The sequence below is a fragment of the Salvia splendens genome, chromosome 5 (genome assembly GCF_004379255.2).
Source record: "Salvia splendens isolate huo1 chromosome 5, SspV2, whole genome shotgun sequence".
Taxonomy (NCBI): Eukaryota; Viridiplantae; Streptophyta; class Magnoliopsida; order Lamiales; family Lamiaceae; genus Salvia; species Salvia splendens.
Window position 1 is genome coordinate 34,383,463 of NC_056036.1, and position 24,398 is coordinate 34,407,860.

General features: G+C 41.2%; 2 protein-coding genes and 1 long non-coding RNA gene across 4 annotated transcripts; 2 read left to right on the plus strand and 1 right to left on the minus strand.

Annotated features, from left to right (window-relative positions):
* The first annotated feature begins 10 nt into the window (after window positions 1-10).
* On the plus strand, window positions 11-1,522 carry LOC121805547 (phenylacetaldehyde reductase-like). 2 transcript variants are annotated; one of them, XM_042205449.1, is made up of 5 exons: window positions 11-306; window positions 397-566; window positions 645-833; window positions 895-1,060; window positions 1,132-1,522. In XM_042205449.1, the coding sequence occupies exons 1-5, from the start codon at window positions 198-200 to the stop codon at window positions 1,455-1,457; spliced, it is 960 nt and encodes a 319-aa protein (XP_042061383.1). In that variant the 5' UTR covers window positions 11-197; the 3' UTR covers window positions 1,458-1,522. The 2 variants fall into 2 exon arrangements, with proteins under 2 accessions (XP_042061383.1, XP_042061382.1); XM_042205448.1 differs by having other exon boundaries at window positions 397-833.
* LOC121805550 lies at window positions 551-3,628 on the minus strand. The gene is made up of 3 exons (XR_006051509.1): window positions 2,854-3,628; window positions 2,665-2,739; window positions 551-685 (listed from the first exon to the last, which is right to left on the minus strand). It is a non-coding gene; the product is annotated as an uncharacterized LOC121805550 (long non-coding RNA).
* A 7,549-nt stretch (window positions 3,629-11,177) lies between these two features.
* Window positions 11,178-13,088, plus strand: LOC121805816 (phenylacetaldehyde reductase-like). Its single transcript, XM_042205826.1, has 6 exons — window positions 11,178-11,488; window positions 11,694-11,863; window positions 11,945-12,136; window positions 12,257-12,419; window positions 12,484-12,667; window positions 12,790-13,088. Exons 1-6 carry the CDS (start codon window positions 11,362-11,364, stop codon window positions 12,920-12,922), a joined length of 969 nt encoding a protein of 322 aa, XP_042061760.1. The 5' UTR covers window positions 11,178-11,361; the 3' UTR covers window positions 12,923-13,088.
* Window positions 13,089-24,398: the final 11,310 nt, after the last annotated feature.

Below are 24,398 nucleotides of genomic sequence, written 5' to 3' on the forward strand. Positions count from 1 at the left end.
GGAAGGGAAGACCACTTCTTTGGACCTTGAACAAAATCAGTTGCATGGCGGCAATCCAAATACAGTTATACTAATAGACGACGAATCGTGGTTGCATATGATATTCCGCTATTGGAAGATGACAAAGAGGCCGCCCATTTCTCCTCTCTATTTGACCTTCATTTCTCCATATAGACACACAGAGAGAGAAATCAGAAATGGAAAAGGTAGTATGTGTTACAGGAGCATCCGGCTACATAGCGTCTTGGTTGATTAAGCTTCTCCTCCAGCGTCGCTACACTGTTAAGGCCACCGTCAGGAACCTCCGTCAGTCCCCTCTCTCTCAATTTATCTTATTATCTTCTCCCAATTCTTCATAATTGCATATGAATTGTGTTGTAATCAATAAAATTGCAGGTGACTCAAGCAAGGTTGCGCATCTAACATCACTCGAAGGAGCGAATGAGAAATTGCGTTTATACGAAGCCGACTTACTCGAGGAAGGATCCTTCGATTCTGCAGTTGATGGCTGCCAAACAGTCTTTCACACTGCATCACCCGTTGCCCTTTCCGTTTCCGATCCACAGGTTCTCATCCCTAATCTAATTCCCCCTTTCATTAATGGTGTGAATTACTCCATTGATTACACATTTTGGCATCTCCAGACACAGCTAATTGATCATGCGCTCAAGGGCACCGTCAATTCCTGCATTAAATCATCAACCATCAATAGAGTTGTCATCACATCTTCGATTGCATCCGTTATGTTCAACCACGATTCGTTAAACCTAAGTGATGATGTTATAGTAGACGAGACAATGTTTTCGGATCCAATCTTCTGCCGGGAGAAGAAGGTATTGTTTATTTTAGCAGTTAGGAAATCAATTGGTGACGAAATTAAAATGAATCCTGCAGGAATGGTATGCTCTGTCTAAAACTCTAGCTGAGACAGCGACGTGGAAAATGGCGCGAGAGAATGGGCTGGACTTGGTTACATTACACCCAGGCTTCACCATTGGCCCTCCCCTGCAGCCATCTCTCAACTTGAGCTGTGTTGCTCTTCTCAATCTCATCAAACAAGGTATTCCAATTTCCAAATTCATTTCATGTAATGTAATATGTATGTAACATTATGTAATTATATATGTGCAGGAAAACAGTTGCTGCCTAATGGTGTGTACCGGTATGTTGATGTTCGAGACGTTGCTCTTGCACATATTATAGCAATGGAGAATCCTTCTGCGAACGGCAGATACTGCCTGGTTGGGAGGGTGGCTTATTCGTTTGAAGCATTCGACATTTTGAAACTCAATTTCCCTTCTCTCAACCTCCCAACAACCGAGAATCGGCCGACTAAGCCCCCTTACCAAGTATCTAGAAAGAGAGCTGAAAGTTTGGGCATCAGTTTTAGGCCTCTTGAGGAGAGTCTCAAGGACTCTGTTGAATGCTTCCGGGACAGAAATTTGATTACCTTGTGAAGTAGTAGTAGTAGTAGTACTTAATTCTTGTTGTTTCTGATATAATTAGGCCCTGTTCTTCATCTTAATTTCATTGCAACATGTGTTCCAAGTGGTCCAAATCAATATATATATAAAGAGAGTTGTTTATCATTGAAGCACAGGAGCGGCTGGCAGTTAGACTTCTTTCATTGCACGTTCTCTTCAGATAGATTTAGATTATTAGACAGATTTTAGTAGATTTGTGTCGGATTCAAACTGGAAATGGACCAAGTTCCAAGCTTAGGTTGGATTCAAGGCATATTGGTTTGGAGTAATGCTTGGCTCCAATCTGACATGACCCGATTGACATCCCTACTTGCTACTAAGTATGAGAAACGCATTGCAAAACTACAAAATAGTACTACTACATAATTTTAAAAGGACTTGCATAGCGAAAATTCCCAAAATCTCATCGCCACTGTGAAATAAATGAACGGTTACAATGGAGATGAAAGTTGAACTAGGACATCAGCTCTGACGTTGACTTAATGTTGAGGATGAGAGAGATGAGAAAGATAATAGGCATAACTAAGTTTAACTTGAATAAAGAACATTATGTTTATCTCAAATTTATCACTCCATATGTTATGAAAATAAAGCTGATTAGTATTTTTCATCCTCCCTTTTTTTTTTTTTTTTTTTAAATTAACTCCTAAATAAGGAGGAAGGGTGAAATTGTTTGCGTCTACCAGGGGTCGAACACGCGACCACCTGGGAAAGGGACACGGATATCCAGCGCTGGTTGCCACTAGAGCAACTTGGCTTGGATTTCATCCTCCCTTTCCTATTAAATGTTTCTTTTTTTTTGGTTCGTAAACCAATAAATATTTCATTTCAAAACAAACCCTATTTGTTGGCAATTGAAACTAAAATATACTCCACAAATATAACTATCCCACGCCGGTGTTCGTCGGAGTCCACATATTATATAAGGCTCATAGACCTCTCCTCCTATCACCGATTAGTTTTAGGACGGAACCCATAAATTTCTATGACTATATTCCATCAACTCCGTCCACTCATACTTTATTAAAAATCCAAAGTACAAATTTCTTTTACTAAGTTAAATACTAGTACTAATTTTTTTTTAAAAACTCTAGCCAGTAAAAGTGGGATATTTGTTGATAAATGGAGGGAGAGTAGTTTTAAGTATCTATAAATGTTAGTTTGAATCATAACCACTAACCTCTCTCAACTTGCGGTCACATAATCAGGGACCACGCCAAAGTTCATATAGTCCTTTTATTTTGTGGTCCCGCGCCTGCTTAGTTAAATATCGGAAGGGATCAGCTAAGGCATAAGCTAATCCACCATATAATACACTAATCAAAAATAAACATGTGGAATTTATTTATAAAATTAAATAAAAGACTACCTTCATATCTTCACTCATTAGTCATTACTCTCTCCCTCCCTACACTGCAACTCCTTTGTCTTTAAGAGAAAGAAACACCGATTTCCCTCTCTTATCTCTCTGTTCGCACACAGACGCGCATGTGTTTGTGAGTGATTACTGCTGAAGCTTGGCATTCTAAGTTAGGAAATTCAAAATTATAGCAATCTCATTCACTTTACAGATACCCCTCTCACCAATCCCCCTCATCCGCCGTATCCTACCACCAATTTCACCCCCAATCAGTTCTCCGCCGCCGCTCAACACTCCCAGCCCCAATGCCTGGACAATTCCTCCTTCATCTCGCAGCGCTCCTACGGATTCTCCTCCGCAGAGGAAGCCGCAGCCGAACGCCGCCGCCGCAAGCGCAGGCTCCGGATCGAGCCGCCTCTCTACGCCCTCCGCCTCAATCCTCAATCCCCTCCTCCCTCCGCCGCCGACGCCGCCGACAGAGCCCGCCTCCCCGATTCGACCTCAGCTCTCGTCGGCCCCCGCCTCAACCTCCACAACCGCGTCCAGTCTCTCATCCGCGTGTTTCTTCCTCTTAAAGAAAAAGGAGTTGCAGTGTAGGAGTAATGACTAAATAAATTCCACATGTTTATTTTTTATTAGTGTATTATATGGTGGATTAGCTTATGCCTCAGCTGATCCCTTCCGGTTAAATATAACTGTGTCATCTAATGTATTAAACGGTAAACTTATTTGTTAGAAAAAAGAGTAAAACGTGTTCTTAGATATATGACCATTTCATGATTTATGTTCCAAATATTACGTTTTGAATCATTGCATTCCACATATTTCAACTCGGGTCAGACTCAGTCCGAAATGGATGGAGCCATCAAATAGTAACCGTCAACGACTTTTAATCTTATTTTTACCCAGTTAAACTCTTAATTTTGATTATTAGCGCCCTTAATTTTTATTAGCAACTAATAAATTTAAAATACTAAAAATGAATTAAAACAACATTGATATTTCTAATTTTTTTAAACTTGGCGTCCACGAGCCAGAAGGGGATCGATTCGGCGACTACGAATCTGAAATTGTGCAGTTTGTCGTCGAGCAGCATACCTAGAAATGGAGTGAGCTCGATTTTGTCGGAATGTAAGTTGAAAGCTCTTATTGTATCGAGCTTGACGAGAACCTCGCGGTAGACGCCATTGCCGCTCTTGACGTTTAATCTATTTTTCTCAATGTAGTAATCGGGCAGGTTTGAATATCATAATTCGTCGTCACCGTGAGTGGAGACATAGACCTCGACCACGACTCTGTACGTGTTGCTAGGGATTTGAATCTCCCTGTAAACGACGCCGTTAACGCTCTGGATTCTGAACTAGAACCATTCCTCTCCGACAGCGGACACCGGGATGATCAATTCGACAAGGATTTGGTCCAATTCGAGCGACACAGTGGGAGCGAATGACAGTTGGGGGTTGCATATGTGTTTTTTAGGACTCGATTTGAGTGGGGATTCTATGACGTTGTTGAAGAGGAAGATGGTGTTGATGTGGAAGTTGCCGATGTAGAAGTCGTCGACGATGTTCTCGAGCATGGCGGAGAGGGTGGAGTAGCGAGTAATGTCTTTGCGGAAGGTACAGGAGATCCCTTGAGGGGTGGACTACGGGGTGCTGGTGCGGAGGAGCTCGGCACCGCCGAGCCAGACAGTGGAAACACAGTCATATTGCATGCCGTTGGAGGCACAGGAGAATTGGAGGACGACATTGGACCAGTTGCAGTTGAGGGGGGAAGAGTAGTCTGCGGTGGTGATGGGAGGTTGTAGGTGTTGCCGAAGTTGTGATTGAAGAGGGAGAGGCTGCAAGCGGGGGTCAGGGTGGGGTGGAGGCGGAGCAGCGGGTTCTCGGGAGTGTACGGTGCTGGAACGGTGGAGGGGAGGCGAGGAGCCTTAGAGTACCCACAACCGTGCTCTTGCCAACGAGCACGGTTGTGGGCCCGGCGCCACTATTTCTGTCTGCTCTTAGGCAAGAGCACAACACCCACAGCTGTGCTTTTCCGCAAGGATGAGCACAAGGGTCCCACCATTCTATTATTCAATTTAAATAAAAACATTTCCATAATATTAAAATTCATTAAAAAAACCAAAATAATATTACAAATTACAAATAAAATAAAAAAGACATGATTAAAATCCTAAAAAATAAAAATTACATAATTAAAATCCTAAAAATTAAAAATTACATAATTAGAATACTAAAAATTAAAAATTACATAATTAAAGCTAAAATATCCACGTGGAAGACTATTCATCCGGCGACACTACCCCCCATTTGTTTTTGGAGGCCCAATATCATGGCCTCGTGCGATCGAAGTTGTGAGGGGGTCATAGTGGACCTATCGGCCATATTGAGTTGGGCCAAAATCGCCCACAACGAGTTGGTGGGGGGTGGAGGTGGCGCATAGGGCACGGGAACGGGAACGAGAATGGGAGTGGGTTCGGGAGCATCGCCGGATGGAGTCGCGGCGCGACGGCGGTTGCCGCCGCCTTCTTCCTTCCTTGCGGTCGGCATTGGGAACCGCTCAAGCCGGCGTCGGGGATACCCAAGTTAGCTCCGGCAAGTTGGCTAACCACGTCTTCGGAGCCGGTGTCGGATAGGGATACCGACCTTGACCGTTTGGAGGAGCCGCTAGAGGAGGATGTTACGACTCCCCTTTACTTCGGATGTGACCGCGTCTCCTGCCAAATGTTGAGGTACTTGAACGCCTTGTAGTTCATGGATTGGTAGGTCGACATGGCGGAACTGATGATGTCGACCTCGCTCTGGCCGCTCCCCGCTGACCGCTCTTTCTGGAGGTAATACCCTTGGAACTTTTGAATTTCTTCATTGGCTCTGTAGATGGCGTTGTGCACCATACTCTCGTTGCGCTCGATTGTTCCCTCCAGCCGGTTTTCATTGTACCGGCGACAAATGCGCCACCAAAAGTGATCGCCGGATTGGTTCGTGCCAACCTCCGGATCTTTGGAGATTGACAAGAAAGCCTTGAACAATTGCTCCATCTCCGCCAGAGTGTACGGTGTGCGGACACCGTGAGTAGAAGGAGTCGGAGTTTGGGAGTGGGCAGTCGACCTCGCTCTAGGTTCGGGTGTCCACCCGTATAGCCCTTCGGGGGCATCTTGGTCGTTGATCGGGTAAGGCCGATAGCCACCTGGAACGCCCGAACTTTGGGTTTGAGGAGGGGCCGAATATTCCGTTTCCGGACTAGGAAACGGTTGTGAACTGAACCAATCGGGGTTCCAACCGTGGGAGCCCGGAGGGTGATCGCCTTGGCCGGACATTGTTATGTTGTATGAGTGGAAGAAAGATTGAGAATGTAGATGAGAGAATGTAGATGAGAATGGAAATGAGAGAATGTAGATGAGAATTGTGTAGTGTGTTGTGAATTTTTTGGTGTGAAAGTGAGGGTAAATATAGATGAAAATGTGTATTTTTTTGGGGGGGGGAATTTAAAAAAAATTAAAAGTGCGTAGAAAACGGTAGAAAACGGATATATTTTTTTTGGGAAGTGGGAAAATATTTTTTTTTATTTTTAATCGGTTTTTTTATTAAAAACGGATTTTTTTTAAAAAAATTCGAATGCAACGGCTATGCCGTTGCCCAATCACGTCCGGCCACGTCACCTGCTCGCTGGCACGGACGTGAACAGTGGACGGACGGTGTCCGTCCGTCCGTGCCAGCGGCGGACGACGTCTTCCGTGCCGCTGGCACGGACGGACGGACACCGTCCGTCCACTGTTGCAAATGCTCTTAATGAATCTTATATTCATTTCTTTTTATTTAGAATAAATAATAATTTTATTTTTAAAATAATTAAAAATTATAATCAAAATGATTAATTGGGTCAAAATCCGATTAAAAATCACTGATTGTTAATATTTGACAGTTCTGTCTATTTTGGACTGATTGTGGCCCAAGTAGAAATTTATGGGATGCAATAATTCAAAGCGTAATGTTTTGAACCAAAATCGTAAAATGATCATATGTTTATGATCAATTTTGATCTTTACTCTATAAAAAATTCTGAACTTTAAAATATTACTACTACTAGTACTACTATTTTGTGATATGTACTTGTGTGTCATCATGTTAATCATTACTCCCTCCGTCCGGGAATAAGAGTCCTATTTAGTTATACACGAGTTTTAAAAAATATAAAAAAAATAGGTTGAATAAGTTAGTGGAATATGAGTCCTACTTATATATATTAGTTTTATAATAAAATGTGAGTAGAATAAGTTGGTGGAATGCATGGTCTACTTACCGTAAAAGAGAAATATGACTTTTATTGTGGGACGGACTGAAATGGTAAAACTTGACTCTTAGACTATCTCCATCCGTGACACTTACCCAACCCAACCCCAATCAACCTTTTAATAAAATATTCATTTCTCTATCCTCCACATACACAACCCTCCCTCAATTCAACCCACATCAACTTTTTTACTTCCATCAGTGACCCCAACCCAACCCAATTAAATATTTTCTTTTTCATATATTTTATATTAATATTTTGATTTATAATTAATTTAGATATATTAAATAATGTTTAAAAATTATAATAAAAAAGTATATGATTCAAATTTAAAACAGAAAATATTAGATATTCAAATAATTAAAGCACAATATAATAATAAACTACACACATTAAAACATACAAGGCGATAATAGAAATAAACAAACCAAAATACAAATGAAGAGTGAAAAAAAGCTAGCTTAAACAAGATAAACATTAGTACATATTTAATTGTTTGTGCCAAATTTAATCCAAATGTGCTCAATCAAATCTCCTCACAGAGCAATATGAGCTTCTCTATTGCGGAGTTGAGCTCGATTAGTCATATATGATGACAAGCTCCCGATCCGTTGAGTGGAATAGCAAAAGGCTTCAACATTTTCTTCATGTACTCTTGTATGCGTATCTTGAATAAACTCAGTGGCATCATAATAATTTTGATATGTATCACGTTCATCTTCTACCATCATATTATGCATTAGGACAATTTTTCCACTGCCAATGCATGCACTCTATACTCCCTATCATGCCTGGGAAACCACGTTGATCTGCTACATATAGAAGTTTAGCCATATCTTGTTCAGTAGGTCTTCTAAGATATGTGGCACCAAAACATAAAAATAACACCATCAACAAAATGCATTAGAGAATCTCTTGTCGCCGTTGAACTCATCCACAAATATTCATCGACGACATCGGATGATGTCCCATACGCCAACACCCGCATAGCTCATGTACACTTCTGTAAAGAGGAAAAACTTTGTCTCCCAGCAGCATCGCGTCTCTCCTGAAAATACTCATCGTTAGCAATTACAGCTTCTACTATCCGAAGGAATACGGATTTGTGCATGCGAAATCGGCGTCGAAACACCTCTGGTTCGTACGTCGGGTTGGGACCAAAATAGTCATTGATCAAACGCTCAGCACCAATCTCGCGTTGCCTTTCACAATACCTTTTTCTGACTCTAGAAGCTTGGACCCCTGCAGTTAGATTAGGAATGTTAGATAACATATTCTCAACAATTTATAAATTTGATGATTTTGTTGAGAAACTCGTTCTTCCCATTGATTGAGTGCAATGGTATTTGAATCATCATAACTTGAATCTGATGAAAGTGATGAGTTTTCACTGGAAGACATTTTTTTGGAAGTGGAGTGAGTATTTGGTGTTATCTTCAAAAAAAATTCACAAGCTATTTATAAACTAAATAGTGTTTACAAGTGGCATATAAAAAAATTACGTTTGTGACATTTCCATCACTTGATAGACACAGTTGCAGTAATGCATGTGACATGTGACATATCAATCACTTTATAAAGAAATTTGATACACACACTTGCAGTAATGCATGTGACATCTCAATCACTTTTGCCAGAAAATGAGCTTGTGACATTTCAATCACTTTTGTCAGAAAATGCATGTGATAAAGAAATTACGCTTGTGACATTTCAATCACTTTTGCCAGAAAATGCATGTGACATATTGTTTCTGACATCCCACTTAATTTTGCATGTGAGAGAGAAGTAATGTTCCTGACATCTTAATAATTATTTTTACTGGTAAATGCACAACAGATATCAAACTCATATATGCAAATGCATGTGGTAAAAAAAATGATGTTTGTGACATCCCACTTACTTTTACAGAAAATGCATGTGACACTAACTTATACTCCCTCTGTCCCATTAGAAATGAAACGTTTTCCTTTTTTGTCTGTCCCATTAAAAATGAAACGTTTCTAAAAATGGAAACAATACTCTCTCTACTTTTTCTTCTCTCTTACTTTACTCTCTTTTCATTAACTCACAAAACAACACTACATAAAATCTTGTGCCGAAAAGCAAATGTTGCATATTTAATGGGACGAATGGAGTATTACATAAATTTATATTACATAAAGTGCAAACAAAGATCCAAATGAAGCAAATTAAGACCACACAAATCTAACATTACATAATTAAAAGCACACCATACAAATATTACTACAACTAAGATCACACCAAACTAATATTACATAACTTATTCTCACACCAAACTCATCTCAAACTAAAAACATTCATTTTCCAAACACAATCTCCGTTAGGTTGCGTTTCATGTCTTGATCTTCTGGGGACAAGTGCTCTTTCTCCAACAACTTAAGCAACATTTTTTGGTACATCTTCATAGAGGGCTTATCCAGCTTTTCACGTTCTAGCTGCAGTCGAGCCCTTGCTATTTCGTTTTCATTATCTTTAGCTAGCCTAAGTGCATGAAGATCTGCAACGCATTGTGCATTAATAGAATCAGATTGTGTTACCTTGCCTTTTCCTTTTTCTTTTTGCCTTGTCGCTGCCTATAGGTCGGGAACTAGTTGAATGTCCAGATGTGAGAGTTTCCAGATTTGAAGGGATAGTATACTCGCCGGATTCAGAAGTCTTTGTCCTCTTTGAGTTGCTACCATCCTGTTCATTAGCAAAATTTTCATTGTCAGGAAATACCTGTGTTGCATCATGAACACTCCACTTCTCATGTTTACTCATAACTTCATTAAACACTATCAAATCTTGAAAGGCGTTGCCTCCGTCGCCTTTGTAGATGCTATGAGCTTCATTCTCAACATCCTGGTCGCTCATTCCACTCCTCTTTCGGGCGTTGCCAGCTCTGCAAGCAGACACCCATTTGTTGCCGTTTCCGTTAAGTCGTTTCGATCGACCCTTCAAAGAGTCCATATTTCTTTTGTTAATTTCATCTGGATTTTGTGCTTGGCATTCATGATACAATTTATGGACATTTAGCCATAAGGTATCCCCCTTCTGATTTTTACCACGCACACTATCTTCGCTTGCGTAGACCCAAGAAGACATAAGTGCTATATCTTCTTTCACACCCCAACTTACATTTTTTGAGCTCCTCTGATTTTTGTTCGCTTGTTGGACATCTCCGAACAAATTGCGGGTGATATTTCCAGACGTGGGAATTTCAGTAGATGTAGGAATTTGACTTAGATTTGGAGAAAATTCAAGGTTTTGTGAATACTCTGGATTTGCAGAAAATTGAGAGTTTAGATATTCTGATAATTGTTGATAATTTTGGAAATTTTGATGGTTTGGGAAACAAGACGATAGTGTGGATAATTTGGATCCATGAAACCAAATTTATCAAAACAAGAATGAAAAGAAAGTTAGTTTGTTTGTGAAGAGTTTTACATGCTTAGCGGGATATATATAGAAAAAATGAAGCACAATAAAAAAGTAGCAAATAATAAAGAAATAATAAAAAATATAAGTAATTAAAATAAAAGAAGTACAATAAAAGATATATAAGTAATTGAATAAAATAATACTAACAAATTAAAGTAGTAAAAGAAAATTAAAATTAATTAAATATCGCACATCCAACAAGAAGATGACATGTGATCCAAGCCCCTTGGCCTAGCGGTAAAGGGTGTTGGATACCGCGTCCTTCCTGGAGGTCTCGAGTTCGAACCCTGGGTGGCGTAATTTGTCTTTCCTCCTTGTTATAGGAGTTGATTTGTAATTTCCTCCTTCATATATATGATATAAATATATGAAGCTAGTTTTTTTTTAATTTTTTTTAAAAAAAACAAGAAGATGACATGTGTCCTTGACTCCCACTTTTTGCCAAGGGCGGCAGGGTGACATTGAATTGGGAGGGTTGGGTCATTGAATTTCATTTATAATTATTTTTATTTATGGCTTTTTTTGTCTTATATGGGTGACATTGGTGATATAGTCACCGATGGAGGTAGTCTTATCGCGGCGGGACGGAGGGAGTATTTGGGTTGAAGACGGATAAAAGATCCAACACGTCTCTAGTCTACTCTATGAAAGCAAATTAGCAACAGAAAATATCGCAAAAACCAAATATGTCAAAACAATGCAAACGTGACAGAAATATCAATAACGTTTGGATTAATTTGGGTTGATAAATTCAGGACAAAATTAACAGCTCTGCAGACGAGGATGAGTAGAGGTGGAGTTGAAGAAGAAGTGGTGTGTGTGACAGGAGCATCTGGATACGTTGCATCATGGATTGTCAAACTACTGCTCCACCGTGGTTACACTGTTAAAGCCACTCTTCGCAACCTCAGTCAGTTCTCTCAACTAACTCTCTTCATAAAATATGAGGCTTGAATAGTTAATTTCTCATAGAGATCAATTTCCAAATACAATTAGAACTTTTAACAAAATGGAGTACTTCTATTTTTAACTGTGTCAGCTAATTCTAATGCATGGAGTATTTCTATTTTTTTGGAAACCGCCAAAAAGGAAAGAATTTCTATTTTGTTGGACAGGTGATCCGAGGAAAACTGAGCATCTGAAGGCACTGGAAGGAGCCGAGGAGAGGTTAGAGTTATTAGAAGCCGATTTAGTCGAGGAAGGATCATTTGATTCTGTAATTGATTGTTGCGTCGGCGTGTTTCATACTGCATCTCCTGTTATTGTTGCCACTACAAACCCACAGGTTAATCAAATCATACTATCTTTGTTTGGTGATTTCTCAATTCAAACTGGGTTGCCATGATCATGTCATGAGTAATTACAGGCAGACCTAATTGATCCGGCGGTGAATGGAACTCTGAATGTGTTGAAATCATGTCGCCGAGCAAAATCTGTTAGACGGGTTGTCTTGACATCCTCTACCGGAGCAGTCGTCTACAACGGAAAACCTATTGCCCCCGGTGTTGTTGTTGATGAAACCTGGCATTCTGATCCCTCTTTCTGCCACGAAAATAAGGTTTCATTTCTGGATATGGATCCCCTGCTATGCTCAAAGCCACCCATACATCACAATATATAATTTATATTTATACATGATTTATTGAAAATATTTAAATTTGATGGGCTATATTCATAGGAATGGTATTGTCTTTCAAAGACATTGGCAGAGCAAGCCGCATGGGAATTTGCACGAGAAAATGGCATCGATTTGGTAGTAATGAATCCCGGGATTGTGTTTGGCCCTCTTCTTCAGCCAACTCTAAATCTCACTTCTCAATTTGTTTTGGACGTTGTCAAAGGTACATATTCTTCTTGTGTGGGAAATCAATCAGAGTATTAACAACGTGATTGGATTTGGAGCAGGAAAGCCTGGATTTCCTTTGTATCAATGCGTGGATGTTAGAGATGTGGCTTATGCACATATTATGGGTTTTGAGAAATCATCAGCTAGAGGGAGGTATCTTCTTGTTGCGGAATCAATGACTCGCATTCAGCTCGGACACCTCTTGCATAAACTTTATCCTTCCATCGTGGATGCTCAGATTAGGTCATTTCTTTTTAACCGCTTCTTCTTGATTATTTATAATCTTGTTTTCATAACTTATAAGGTTGGATATCAATGTTACAAATTGCATGAATTATAAATGTCATGGAAAATGGAAAATGTAGGGTGGATGATAATCCGATTGGTGAGGTATCAAGGAAGAAAGCAGAGAGTCTGGGAGTGAGTTTCATGGCTGCAGAGGTGAGCCTCAAGGATACTGTTGAAAGCTTCAAGGAGAAAAACTTCCTCAATTTCTGATGTAAATAGTATTAGTACTTTGTTTGCCCATTCTTGGACGATTTTATTTCATCACTCAAAAATTTCCTTGTCGTTGTTTCTGTGGAATACATGTCAGTACCTCAAGTAAGAACAAAAAAAAAAGTACTATGAGTAACTATTTCAAGTGTGATTTGCATTTTGTAAATGTTTTTGTATAATACAAAAACTTGTGTTAGGATTTCTTATGGTGCGGATCCTAACTATTATAATTAATGATTATACTTAGAATACAAGCATACAAGTAACATCACTACAAACAAGGTTTCAAATCCAATAGAGATATTAATAAATCCAATAGACCAAAACAATTTGAAAGGAGTAGCTTACACATTGTCACGGGCAGCGGCAAAATGAAGACAAAGAGATAAGGAAAAACAGACGGACTCGTTGCCATAGTAGAGACCGCCAATAAATTTGAAGCCAATGTAGCCTAATTCACAATTAAGGGCATGTTCGGTTATCCATGAATGTCCAGATTTAGCCTCAAATCGGGGAATTAATGGCTGTTCGATTTATCTGGTTCATTTATGACTGGCCCCATTTTCCCCCAAAATTCACATTTTCATCTATATATACCCTCACTTCCACACAAAAGTTTCACACTACACTACACAATTCTCATCTAAATTCTCTCATCTTCTCTTATCAATTCTCAATCTTTCACTCTTACTTACAAAAAAAAATGTCCGGCTCCGGCGATCACCCCTCCGACTCCCGCGGTTGGAACCACTAATGGTTCGGCTCACAACCATTTCCTAGTCCGGAAACACAATTTTCGGCCCCTCCTCAAACCCAAGGTTCTCAAGTTCCGGGTGGATACCGGCCTTACTTGGTGGACGACCAAGACGCCCTCGATGGGCGATACCGGTAGGCACCCGAACCCAGATCGGGAGGGAACGGCGGCGGCGACTCTCAAACTTCTCCTCTTCCTACTCCTACTCCTACTCCTCGTGGTGTCCGCACCCCGTACACTCCGGCGGAAATGAATCAATTATTCAAAGCCTATTTGATTATCTCCGAAGTTCTGGAGATAGGCACGAGCCAAAGCGGGGATAGGTTTTGGTGGCGCGTCTCTTAGCGGTACAATGAAAATTGCCCGGCTAGAACCATCGAGCGCAATGAAAGTATGGTGCGCAATGCCATATTCAGAGCCAACGAATAAATCCAAAAGTTCCAGGGGTATTACCTCCAGGAAGAGCGGTCGGCGGGAAGCGGTACGAGCGAGCTCGACATCATCAGTGTCGTCTTGGCGACCTACCAATCCATAAATTACAAACCGTTCAAGTATCTCAGCGCCTGGCAGGAGGTACGTGTGCATCCGAAATATAGGGGAGACGTATCATCCTCCTCCAGCTCCTCCAACAAACGGTCAAGGTCGGTATCCCTATCCAACGCCGACGAGGATGAGGTGACTAGCCAGCTCGCCGGAGCTAATTTGGGTAGCCTCGACGCCGGCCCGAGCAGTTCCCAACGCCGGCCGCAAGGAAGGAAGAAGGCGACGACCAACCGCCGTCGTGCAGCGACTCCATCCGCCCCCGCTCCCGCTCCCTTGTGCCACCTCAACCCCCCACCAACTCGTTGTGGACCCTTTTGGCCCAACTCAATTTGGCCGATAGGTCAAATATGACCCCCCGAGCAACTTGATTCACATTTAGCAATGATACGGGGTCTCCGAAGAACATTGGGGATAGGGCCAGAGGAATAGTCTTCCACGGGGGTAATTTTTAGCCTTTAATTATGTATTTTTTAATTTTTAGGATTTTAATTATGTAATTTTTAATTTTTTTGTAATTTGTAATAGTATTCCGGATATTTTTAATGCATTTTAATATTGTGGAAATGTTTTTATTTAAATTGAATAATAGAATGGTGGGACCCTTGAGCATGTTTTTGCGGAAGAGCATGGATGTGAGTGTTGTGCTCTTGCCTAAGAGCAGAGAGTAAAAAAGTAATAAAAGTGGCAAGAGCACGGATGTGGATGCTCTTAAAGAAAAGAATTCAATTCATGAGGAGGACATGGTTTTTCTTTGTAGCAAAAAAAAGCGATTCCATCGCCTTGGCGGCCTACATACTCCGACCCGACATCATGTGAGGGGTTCAATCATGGTACACAATAGTCTGTTAAGGGGGAGACCTTAACCCATTGCCGGAAGCTCATCTCCCAAGGCTTCACACTTGTGCATGAGAGATGGTTTCCCTTTTATGCATTGGAAGATGCACCTAGAGTTAGAGGCCAAATCTCCTTTAGAGTGTCCATAATAGTTTGGCCAACTCCAAGGCCAAGCCACAAATTTTTGTCCACGACCAAAATAGAACTTGTCCACCCTAATAGTGGACAAGCCACAGTCACAAACCACATTATTTTAACAATTATTGGTATATTTTAATTCAATTAGAATAAAAATTATCGGACTATAATAATTAGAAAAAAATTGCATAATTTAATAAAAAATTAAAACCAAATATTCGTTGTATTATAGATAGGGAAAATTTATTCAACAGATATCTTTTTTTTGCCCAAATCATGTTCTTGCTAGAGTGATTTGTTGCTTTGGCGGATTCTCGAAGGCTTTGTTACAGCGACTGCTGCTTCTGAATCTCCGTCGGATCAGCGTCACGTGCGGTGGCGAATCGATCTGTTTTTTTACATAACTGTATGTGACGCCCCAGAATTTCGTTCATTTCTTTCGAGATAAATCAGATTTATTAGCTTAATTAAATTTCGTTTAGAAGGCGTGTGGACGAAGAATTTCTGTTGTAATTTCCGACTTTGGAATAAATTAAGAACTGTTGTTGGGGTAAATTGAAGTGCAAGGAAATTTTACTTCAGTAATAAGAGTGGAGATCTTTATAAAAAAATGCTTGGAGGAAAATTTAAATACAAAGTAATACATGCCTCGATTCCCATTCCCACACTGTGAGAACAAAATAACGACTCACCCTACTCTAAACTTTGAGAGGAGCTAACATCAGATTAGGAGCTAAATTGGGACTTGGTCAAAAGCTACTCAAAGTCTGATGCTTAAACAATTGCTAAACTTAGCAATGAAACAAAGTAAGTGATGTAGCAAGATTCCCCTCTTCTCTTCCTCCATATCTTCGCGATTTCACCTACAATGTGACACCAATAAGGGTATCAAATTTTTGGCACATAAGAAAGAGAAAAGAAGACTCAAGCTCAATTAAGGAAGTAGAAGTACTAGGCAAAATAGAACAGCCAAGAGGCTGCAGCGTTAGCTGTGAGATCAGCTACGATTGTCCATTCCTAACTTTGCATCAATTGGGAATCAAACCAAGCCGCCACAAAGTAAGAGTGTCCACAATGGGGGAGCCGCGGCCCGTGGCCTTCACGCGGCCCCCCATTGCAGAGAGCCGAGAGCCGGGGCCCTGAGGCGAGAGACGAGGCTGAGCCGCGGCCGCGGCCCTCCACTGCAGCGGGCCGCCGAAATTTTTTTTTTTTTTTTTTCGAAAATTATTTTATAAAAATACACTCCCTCCCATTTCCATTTTTCCACATCTTTGTACACTTCCATTTCCTTCATTTTCACTTTCAAACACTACAAAAAATGCAAGGTGGAGATGGTAATTCCCCGGGGTATGGAGACTCGGGATACGGCAACTTCCCCAATCAGACGTGGAGTCCGCAATCGCCCCAATTCCGGGTCCAGCCATCCCAGCAGAGGAACTTGGTTCGCCAACCATCGGGGTTCGGTGACTACCGACCGAATATGGACGCGATCAACAACCCGTCCCAGCACTTCCAATCCTCTCAATTCCAATCCTCCCAATTCCAATACTCTCAGTCTCCTCTGTCTGAATCTGATAGATTCACATGGGAACAATTGATGGGTACACCGGAGACCCCGACATCCGGTAGTGTGGAGATGGAGGCCCCCACCGGGGGTCGCCGAACCGGCGGTGGTGGGGGGCGAGGCGGCGGCGGTGGGAGTGGGAGGCGAGGCGGCGGCGGCGGTGGAAGGCGAGGCGGTGGCGGTGCGAGGCGAGGCGAGGCGGCAGAGAGACGGCGACCGGCGGTGGGCGAGGCGGAGACGGAGACGGAGACGGAGAGCCGGCGACCGGCGGTGGCCGAGGCGGTGGTGATCGGCGGGGCGAGAAGTACAACGACGACGAATCCCTCGCTGTTGCGCGGGCTTGGGAGGCGGTCACGACGAATCCGGTCATCGGCACGGATCAGACCGACATTTGCTTCTGGAGGCGCGTCCTGACGGTGTACAACAGCTTCAAACCAGAAGGCAGTGCCTCCCGTGATGAAGGCCAAATCCGGAAGAAGTTCGGCCGGATCAGTAGAGCTGTGCCGGATTCCGATGGCGGTGAAGGAGGTGAAGAAGATGAAGAAGATGTGCCGGATTCCGATGACGCAACCGAGTAGGTAGCGGTGGCGTTTTTTTAATCTTTTTAGGTTGTGTTTTTTAAAAATTTTCGTTGTAGAATTTTCCCCTATCAAAAATACGACGAAAATTTATCTATAATTCGTAACTTTATTAAATCATGTTTGATCCACAAATTATTAGTCTACAAAAAATTTAATATAGTTAAATTAAAAAATAGCATTAACCAAAAAGAAAATAAATTAAATTTTTTTTAGAGGGCCACATTTGGTGGCCCTTGTTATTTTTTACATTTGGTGGCCCTTGTTAGTTAATATTGACTTTTACCATTGTGAAGGCCACAAGAGAGCCACGAATGGTGGCCGGGCCACATTTGGTGGCCTTTGAAGGCCACCATTGTGGACACTCTAAGGGAACTCAACCACAAGCCAAAAAGAATGGAAGAATGGAGTCCCCTTTATCGAGGCTCAAGGAGCCAGCCAAGAAAGGGAATCTATTTCCCAGAATTTCACCAAATAGGCAACAACAATTGGATTAACACATAGTAGAGATAAGCTGGAAGCCCCAAAATAGGAGACTTTGCCCCCAAGTTTCAAACACAAGAAACAAGGCATTGGCTTATAAATACCGCCGTCCCCCTCCCCCACTCCACATCTACATTCTGTCAAATTTGCACAAGGCAAGGAGTGCGACGGAGTGAGGAGCGGCGGCACGAGGCAGTGGCAGTAAGAGGATAAACCGAGAGGATTCATCGAACTGAGGTAAACCCCATAACTACAACCTTTCGCATCATGTAGATCAACCACAACACATAGCCATGAACATAGAAGCTCAGTAGGATCCACCAGGATAACAAGAGCAAGCATCTTAGATGGAGTCTCATCAACGAAAGTAACGGAACAACTAGGAAAAAAAATCCCAACATAGTAACCACATACCAATACTTTCGATCAGACAGAGAACTACATAATAAGAGTTTAACTTGGATCTTGAACATAGCTACTTCCCACTTTTTGAAACATAGTGTATGCCAAGTAGTAAAAGAGAACTTAGCTTGGAAAGGGATGGCCGCGGAGCTCTTGTCGCTCGAACCGAAGGCGGCGAAGCCAACGGGCAAGCCGCTGCCACGACGGCGATGGGCGGAGACCCGTCGGTCGGAGAATGATGTCAGAGGAGGCGGCACTGTCAGGAACGGCAGCGCACGGCGGCGGCGCTATCGAAGGAAGGCCGAGAGAGTTGCCGGAGCTGCTGCGAATCGACGAAGGGAGCGGAGCGGCGTGACAGCCGCATGCACTTGCGCAACGGCTATGCCCTAAGGGCCGCCTGACCGAGTGACGCGACGCGAAGTAGAGGTCTGACGAGAGAATGGCACGGGGCCCCGATGGCGACGGCGGAGGAGCCACGTGTTCCAGGAGAGAGAGCACGCGCCGCCAGGGACGACGGCATCCGGCAGCGACGCCGTGGCAGAGGCGACGCCTCCTTTCCGCCAATTATTTCGCCAGAATGAAGGGAGGCCACTCTGGGCGCTAGTTCGCCGGAGAGAAGGGGCGAAGGCGGCGACTTCTCCGGAGAAGCCGTGAGGAAACCGCCACTGATCCTGAAGCTAGGGATTCATTTTCAGAATTGGGAATAAGAATGAGAGAGAGGGAGGCACGATGAAGGGAGTATAATTAGTAGGCTGAAATTAAATGATTTGGGCCCAGAAGTGAATAAAAGAAAAAGAAAAAGAAAAAGAAAAAGAAAAAGAAAAAGAGAGAGGATGGGCTGAATTTTTTGGCAGTTGGGCTACCTAATTAATTGAAGTAGTAAGGCTGCCCAATACTTTAAGGAAATGGTTGGGCCGAGATTTTAATTGTTGGACTTAGAAAATTAATTATGTTTGGATGGAATTAATTTAAGAATCGAGTTGGAGCTTGATTAATTAATTCCCGAATAATTTATTAAGATTCCGAAGATGGAAAATCATGAAGTTGGGGACGCGAAAGCCGACCGGCGTCGCCCCGCGACACCATGGGCGGCCTTAAGAAAATTCGAAGAAAAATGATTTAAAAAAGGGATTTTCCAAGAATCCATATTTTATTAAATAAGTGCCCAAATACTTATTTTAGAGAAAATAGAATTTCTCCCAAGTGAGTAAAGTGAATAATAAATAAACTCTGCCGAGTAGTGAAGCTCGAGGTAGGATTAAGAAAAATCATATAAAAGCCGAGACTAAGATGTAGGTGCTATCCTATAGGATGCATGCATTATTTTCTCAGGAAAAATATTTCAAGTACTAATTAGCGTGCTACGCTATTTTAAAGGATAAATTATTCAAGGGGCAAGTGAGGCCAACGGAGGATTTGTTAATTGGAGATAAGCACACCAAGTGGGCTTTCTTTTAATATCCAGCACTATAGTGTGGATATAAAGCAAATACTTTTGAAGTTATGAAATATTATTTTTTTAAAGTCGTTGTCATGCCATAAAACGTTTGTTGTTGAGACCTGTCTGTTGGGGCGATATGCCTTGGGTTCTGGCGACGCCAAACCATGAACGAATTCGGTGATGAACGAATTCGGTGACGAACGAATTCGGTGACGAACAAATTCGGTGACGAACGAATTCGGTGATGAACAAATTCGGTGACGAACGAATTCGGTGATGAACGAATTCGGTGATGAATAAATTCGGTGACGAACGAATTCGGTGATGAACGAATTCGGTGACGAACGAATTCGGTGATGAACGGTGAACGATGAATGATGAAAGAACTTAGTCTGCAGACGAACTTTTAGCTCCCAAAAGAATTTAGTAAGCTCGGGCCTTTTAAGAAAACCCTTGTGTTACTGTGATGGCTTGACAACTTATATCTGTACGTATTGTTTTCGGCACGTGTCCACTGAGTACTCCTGTACTCAGCCCTGCATGTATTTATAAATGTGCAAGTTGAACGTTAAGATGGAGGAAATTGATCGGAGTCGATGCTATTAAATAATCAAGTGGATTTCTCGACGATTCGTGTCTTCATACACGAAGTCGTTTAGTATGGACCTATTTCCGTTGTATTTTGTTAAGTGAGAATCTTAAAGTCTCACCTTCGAACTCTGATTTAGTTGATGTGGTGAGTGTTTCTATTTTGAGAACATGTAACCAAATATTCGGTTCCTCCTTCGCACTATTTATTTGACTAGTATTTCTTCCATCTGATCCATTACTCATCAACAACAACTGGCCTTTCCTCCTCACCCAAACAAACAACAAATCTGGCAAACTGACTTCTCAATGAAGATTAAAAACACATTTCAAACATCCACGAACCAGGCTTGAAACAAATCCAACCGAACAATCGGTGAACAACAAAATAAACATCCGACATACAATCAGAAAATTAGAGATAAATCTGAAAACATATTCAGATTCAACAACAAATTTGAGAAAATATATTCTCAAACCGAAACACTCAACCGATTTTAATCGAAGAGATACAAACTTGGATCATACAAATCCAATGAACAAAGGATTGAGAAAAATCGGAGCATACAACTCCATACTTGAACATACTACACCAAACATGAACTCTGAAGCAGAGAGAACCGATTACAATCGGAATTGAAAAAAAAATTAGAAACTCAATTGAGATCAAAAGATAGAGAAATCACTGATTTGGAGTACATCGGCGGTGAGGAGACGGAATCTGGTGAGAAGTAATAGACGAAATCTCCAGAGACTCGCGGAAGAACTACGACAGATTATCACCGATCCAAAAACCTGAATTCTAAGAACAAACCCTAACTATGAAGATTAAAAAAATAGGATAGAGGATATAGAGGTAATCAGAGGTGCGCAGCAGATTTACGCTCTGATACCATGTGAAAAATGGAGAATCAAATTGATAGAGAAAACTGGAATAAGAAACTGCCATTGAATGGAAGAAACTGTCGCCATAGAGAAAGAAGAGAAAAGGAGAATTTTCATTAATGGACTTGGAAAGTTGTTCAAGCAAATTACAATAAGAAGCCTTATATATAGGCTAAGTAAAAGAATAAAAATGCAACTAATCTACCTAACTAATTACATTTTATTTTCAATTTTAACACACCATTTGGAGCTCGGCGTAAGTGGTGGAGATGGTGGCAAAGAGCTTCACGACAAAGGCTTCTATGGCGGTGCGGGTTTTGTACTCCTCCATGGCTTCCTCTGCGTCTTCCTTCTCGAATTGATGCGACTTGCAGCATCGGAGCTTTTCCTGATGAAAGATGTCTGGGTTGTTGGAGCGGTTTTTGGAGCTCGATTTGAGACTGATTACTCTTGAAAACGTTTTGGCAATTCTGCTGCGAGGCCGTGCTGGTTCCATTACGAGATTTGTTCAGAGAATTTGGCTGAATTGATCGATTCATGGGAAAAGGGAGAAGAAGATGAAATTGTATTTGGATTTGGGGGTGAGCTTGCATAGAAAATTAGAGCCGCTCGACGCTGTAGAAGGCGTGATGTGGGGCTAAATGACAACGACGGCGCCTCTTTCGAATGATGAAGGGAATGCTGAGTTCTGGCTTCAAAAGAAACAGCTTCGAAGAAGGAGGAGGGGTCTTTTGGTCCACACACACAAATATAGAGAAGCAATTTGCAGGAGAAAATATCAAATGAGACTTACTGAATACTCAGATTTATTTAAGAATTGATGGGCCCACAATATTCATTTCTATCCAGTTCTATTTCTCTCCAATTCAATTCAATTTAGAATTATAATGTAGTAGCATAAAAATACAAGGAATGAATATGAAATATGATGGAGATGCAAAAGAAAGCGCACTAAAGAGAGTGCAAGAGGATTATGATAAAATAGGATGATATAGATGCATGGAATTAGATGTTGCTCTAATTTATTATACGTTCTCATATGTCATTTCTATTAATTGTAGTAAATCTGTTATGTCATGTACCAATACATCTTTCAATAAGAAAAATCATTCGATACTCGTCAATTACATACAGTGGCGGAGCCAGTAATTTAATGATGGGGCCCAAATTTCTGATTGATAATTGTTTAGTTTTTTCTGGTGTCTATACCGTTCAGAGCCGCTGAGTCATAACCACGTAGCAATAGGAGAGATCGCTTAGAGGAACACATAAATACATTACATAAAATTACTAGTTGCTAGAAAATCAACAAAATCTATAAATGAAAATTAACGGTGCTAGTATTACAGTAGTATTTACATATTTATGGGATAATAAAATATTTTTTATTCACATATATGTAGATTAAAATTTCAAAATGAAAAAAAAAGATATTACTATATGTTATTTTACATATGTATGAGGTTAAAGAACAATTTTTTATATTACTTATATATGTATAATTTAAATTATGAAATAAAAGGAACAAATATAAATTTGTGGAGTAATAACATATTAGGGTATTAACTATTAAACCTAAAAGAGAAGTGAAGTACGCCTGAAGAATTTCGAACTCGTGATCTTTCAGGTGGCAGACGGAAAGAGGAACCAATTGTGCTACAAACATATTTTGAATATTACTGTATGCATATACTCCCTCCGTCCCTCTGTAGTAGAGAAGTTTCATTTTCAGCACTCGTTTTGAAAAAATGATAATAAATAATTAAAATAGAGAAAATATAAAATAAGAGAAAGAATAATATAGTGAAGACTCTTAACTATATTATTCTCTTTTTTACTTTACTTTCTCTTCACTTTAACTATTTATTATAATTTTTTCAAAACGAGTGCTCAAAATGAAACGCATCTACTATAATATTTCTGTTTTTGATAAAAAAAAAACTTAATTCCTTTTTCTAATGCTCAAAATAAAAGCATCAGTTAACTTATATATTGCATGAGGGAACATTTAATAAAAGAGGTAAAAAAGAGAAAGAAGAAGAAAACGAAAGCGTGGCATCTGCTCTCTTGGATTAATCGGATTCTCTTTTGAGTAGAAATTCACAATTTAAGGCATCCAAATAGAAAGAAGTGATGCATGACTCCTAGCTCAACTGGTTGAGAAGGGAGGCAAGGATACCGCCCATCCAGGAGGTCTTGAGTTCGAATCCTGGATGGTGCAACCTGAGATTAATTTCTCCTGTGGGCCTTTACAAGGCTTGTTGCCTTGGGGCTTGCAAGCTGATGAGTCTTGACCCGTCCGGGACAGTGCTGGTCTACGGGTCGAACCCGTGGAAGGTGGCTGGTCTACGAGCCTGACTAAGGCTAGTTCACGAGACCGAATCCGGCTGGAGGGAGCTAGTTGGGATTAATTTCCCATGTGGGCCTTTACAAGGCTTGTTGCCTTGGGGCTTGCAAGCTGATGAGTCTTGACCCGTCCGGGACAGTGCTGGTCTACGGGCCGAACCCGTGGAAGGTGGCTGGTCTATGAGCCTGACCAAGGCTAGTTCACGAGACCGAATCCGGCTGGAGGGAGGCTAGTTCACGAGCCACGAGGGTTGGGAAGGGCTAGTTAGCCTGTCAAATGTATCACGAACTCCGATGTATGTGTGTGTAAAAAAAAAGTGAGAGATAATCAAGAAACATGAAATCCAACAAGAAATTCAACTTGTTGTTTGCGACAACTTTCCTACACTTAGTAAGTTGTAAAAAGCAAAGTAAGATTCTTGTTATTTCATGTCCAAATTTTACTCTGCCTGCCTCACCTCCCGAGAGTGCTTCCCTAGTTCTGAACAACGAATTATTGGGCTACAGTGATACATTTAATGAGAACACCCCACCTACCGATGACCCAACGTACATCTTGACCCTTGGTTCTGCAGTATATAAGGCAATGTCTAAAGCCGACAGTGTGGCTAATGCAGGTATGCTGTCAATCATGCGTTGACTTTATCTCTGTTCTGTTTGTTTGATAGATCTTCTGTAGGTGTATGTTTATGTGTGTCAAACTCTTGTCAACTCTTGTCATTGCCCAAAAGCAGTAAATAATGTAGTTAGTTGTGTGCATGTTCTCAACTCTTGTCATTGCCCAAAAGCAGTAAAAAACGAATGCTAGTGTATGTTTATGTGTGTCAAACCCTTACTATCATTTCCCCACACCGAGAAAACCAATATAATGATAATTTATGGTGCATCATGTCCACCTATTTCTTGAACAGACTCATACT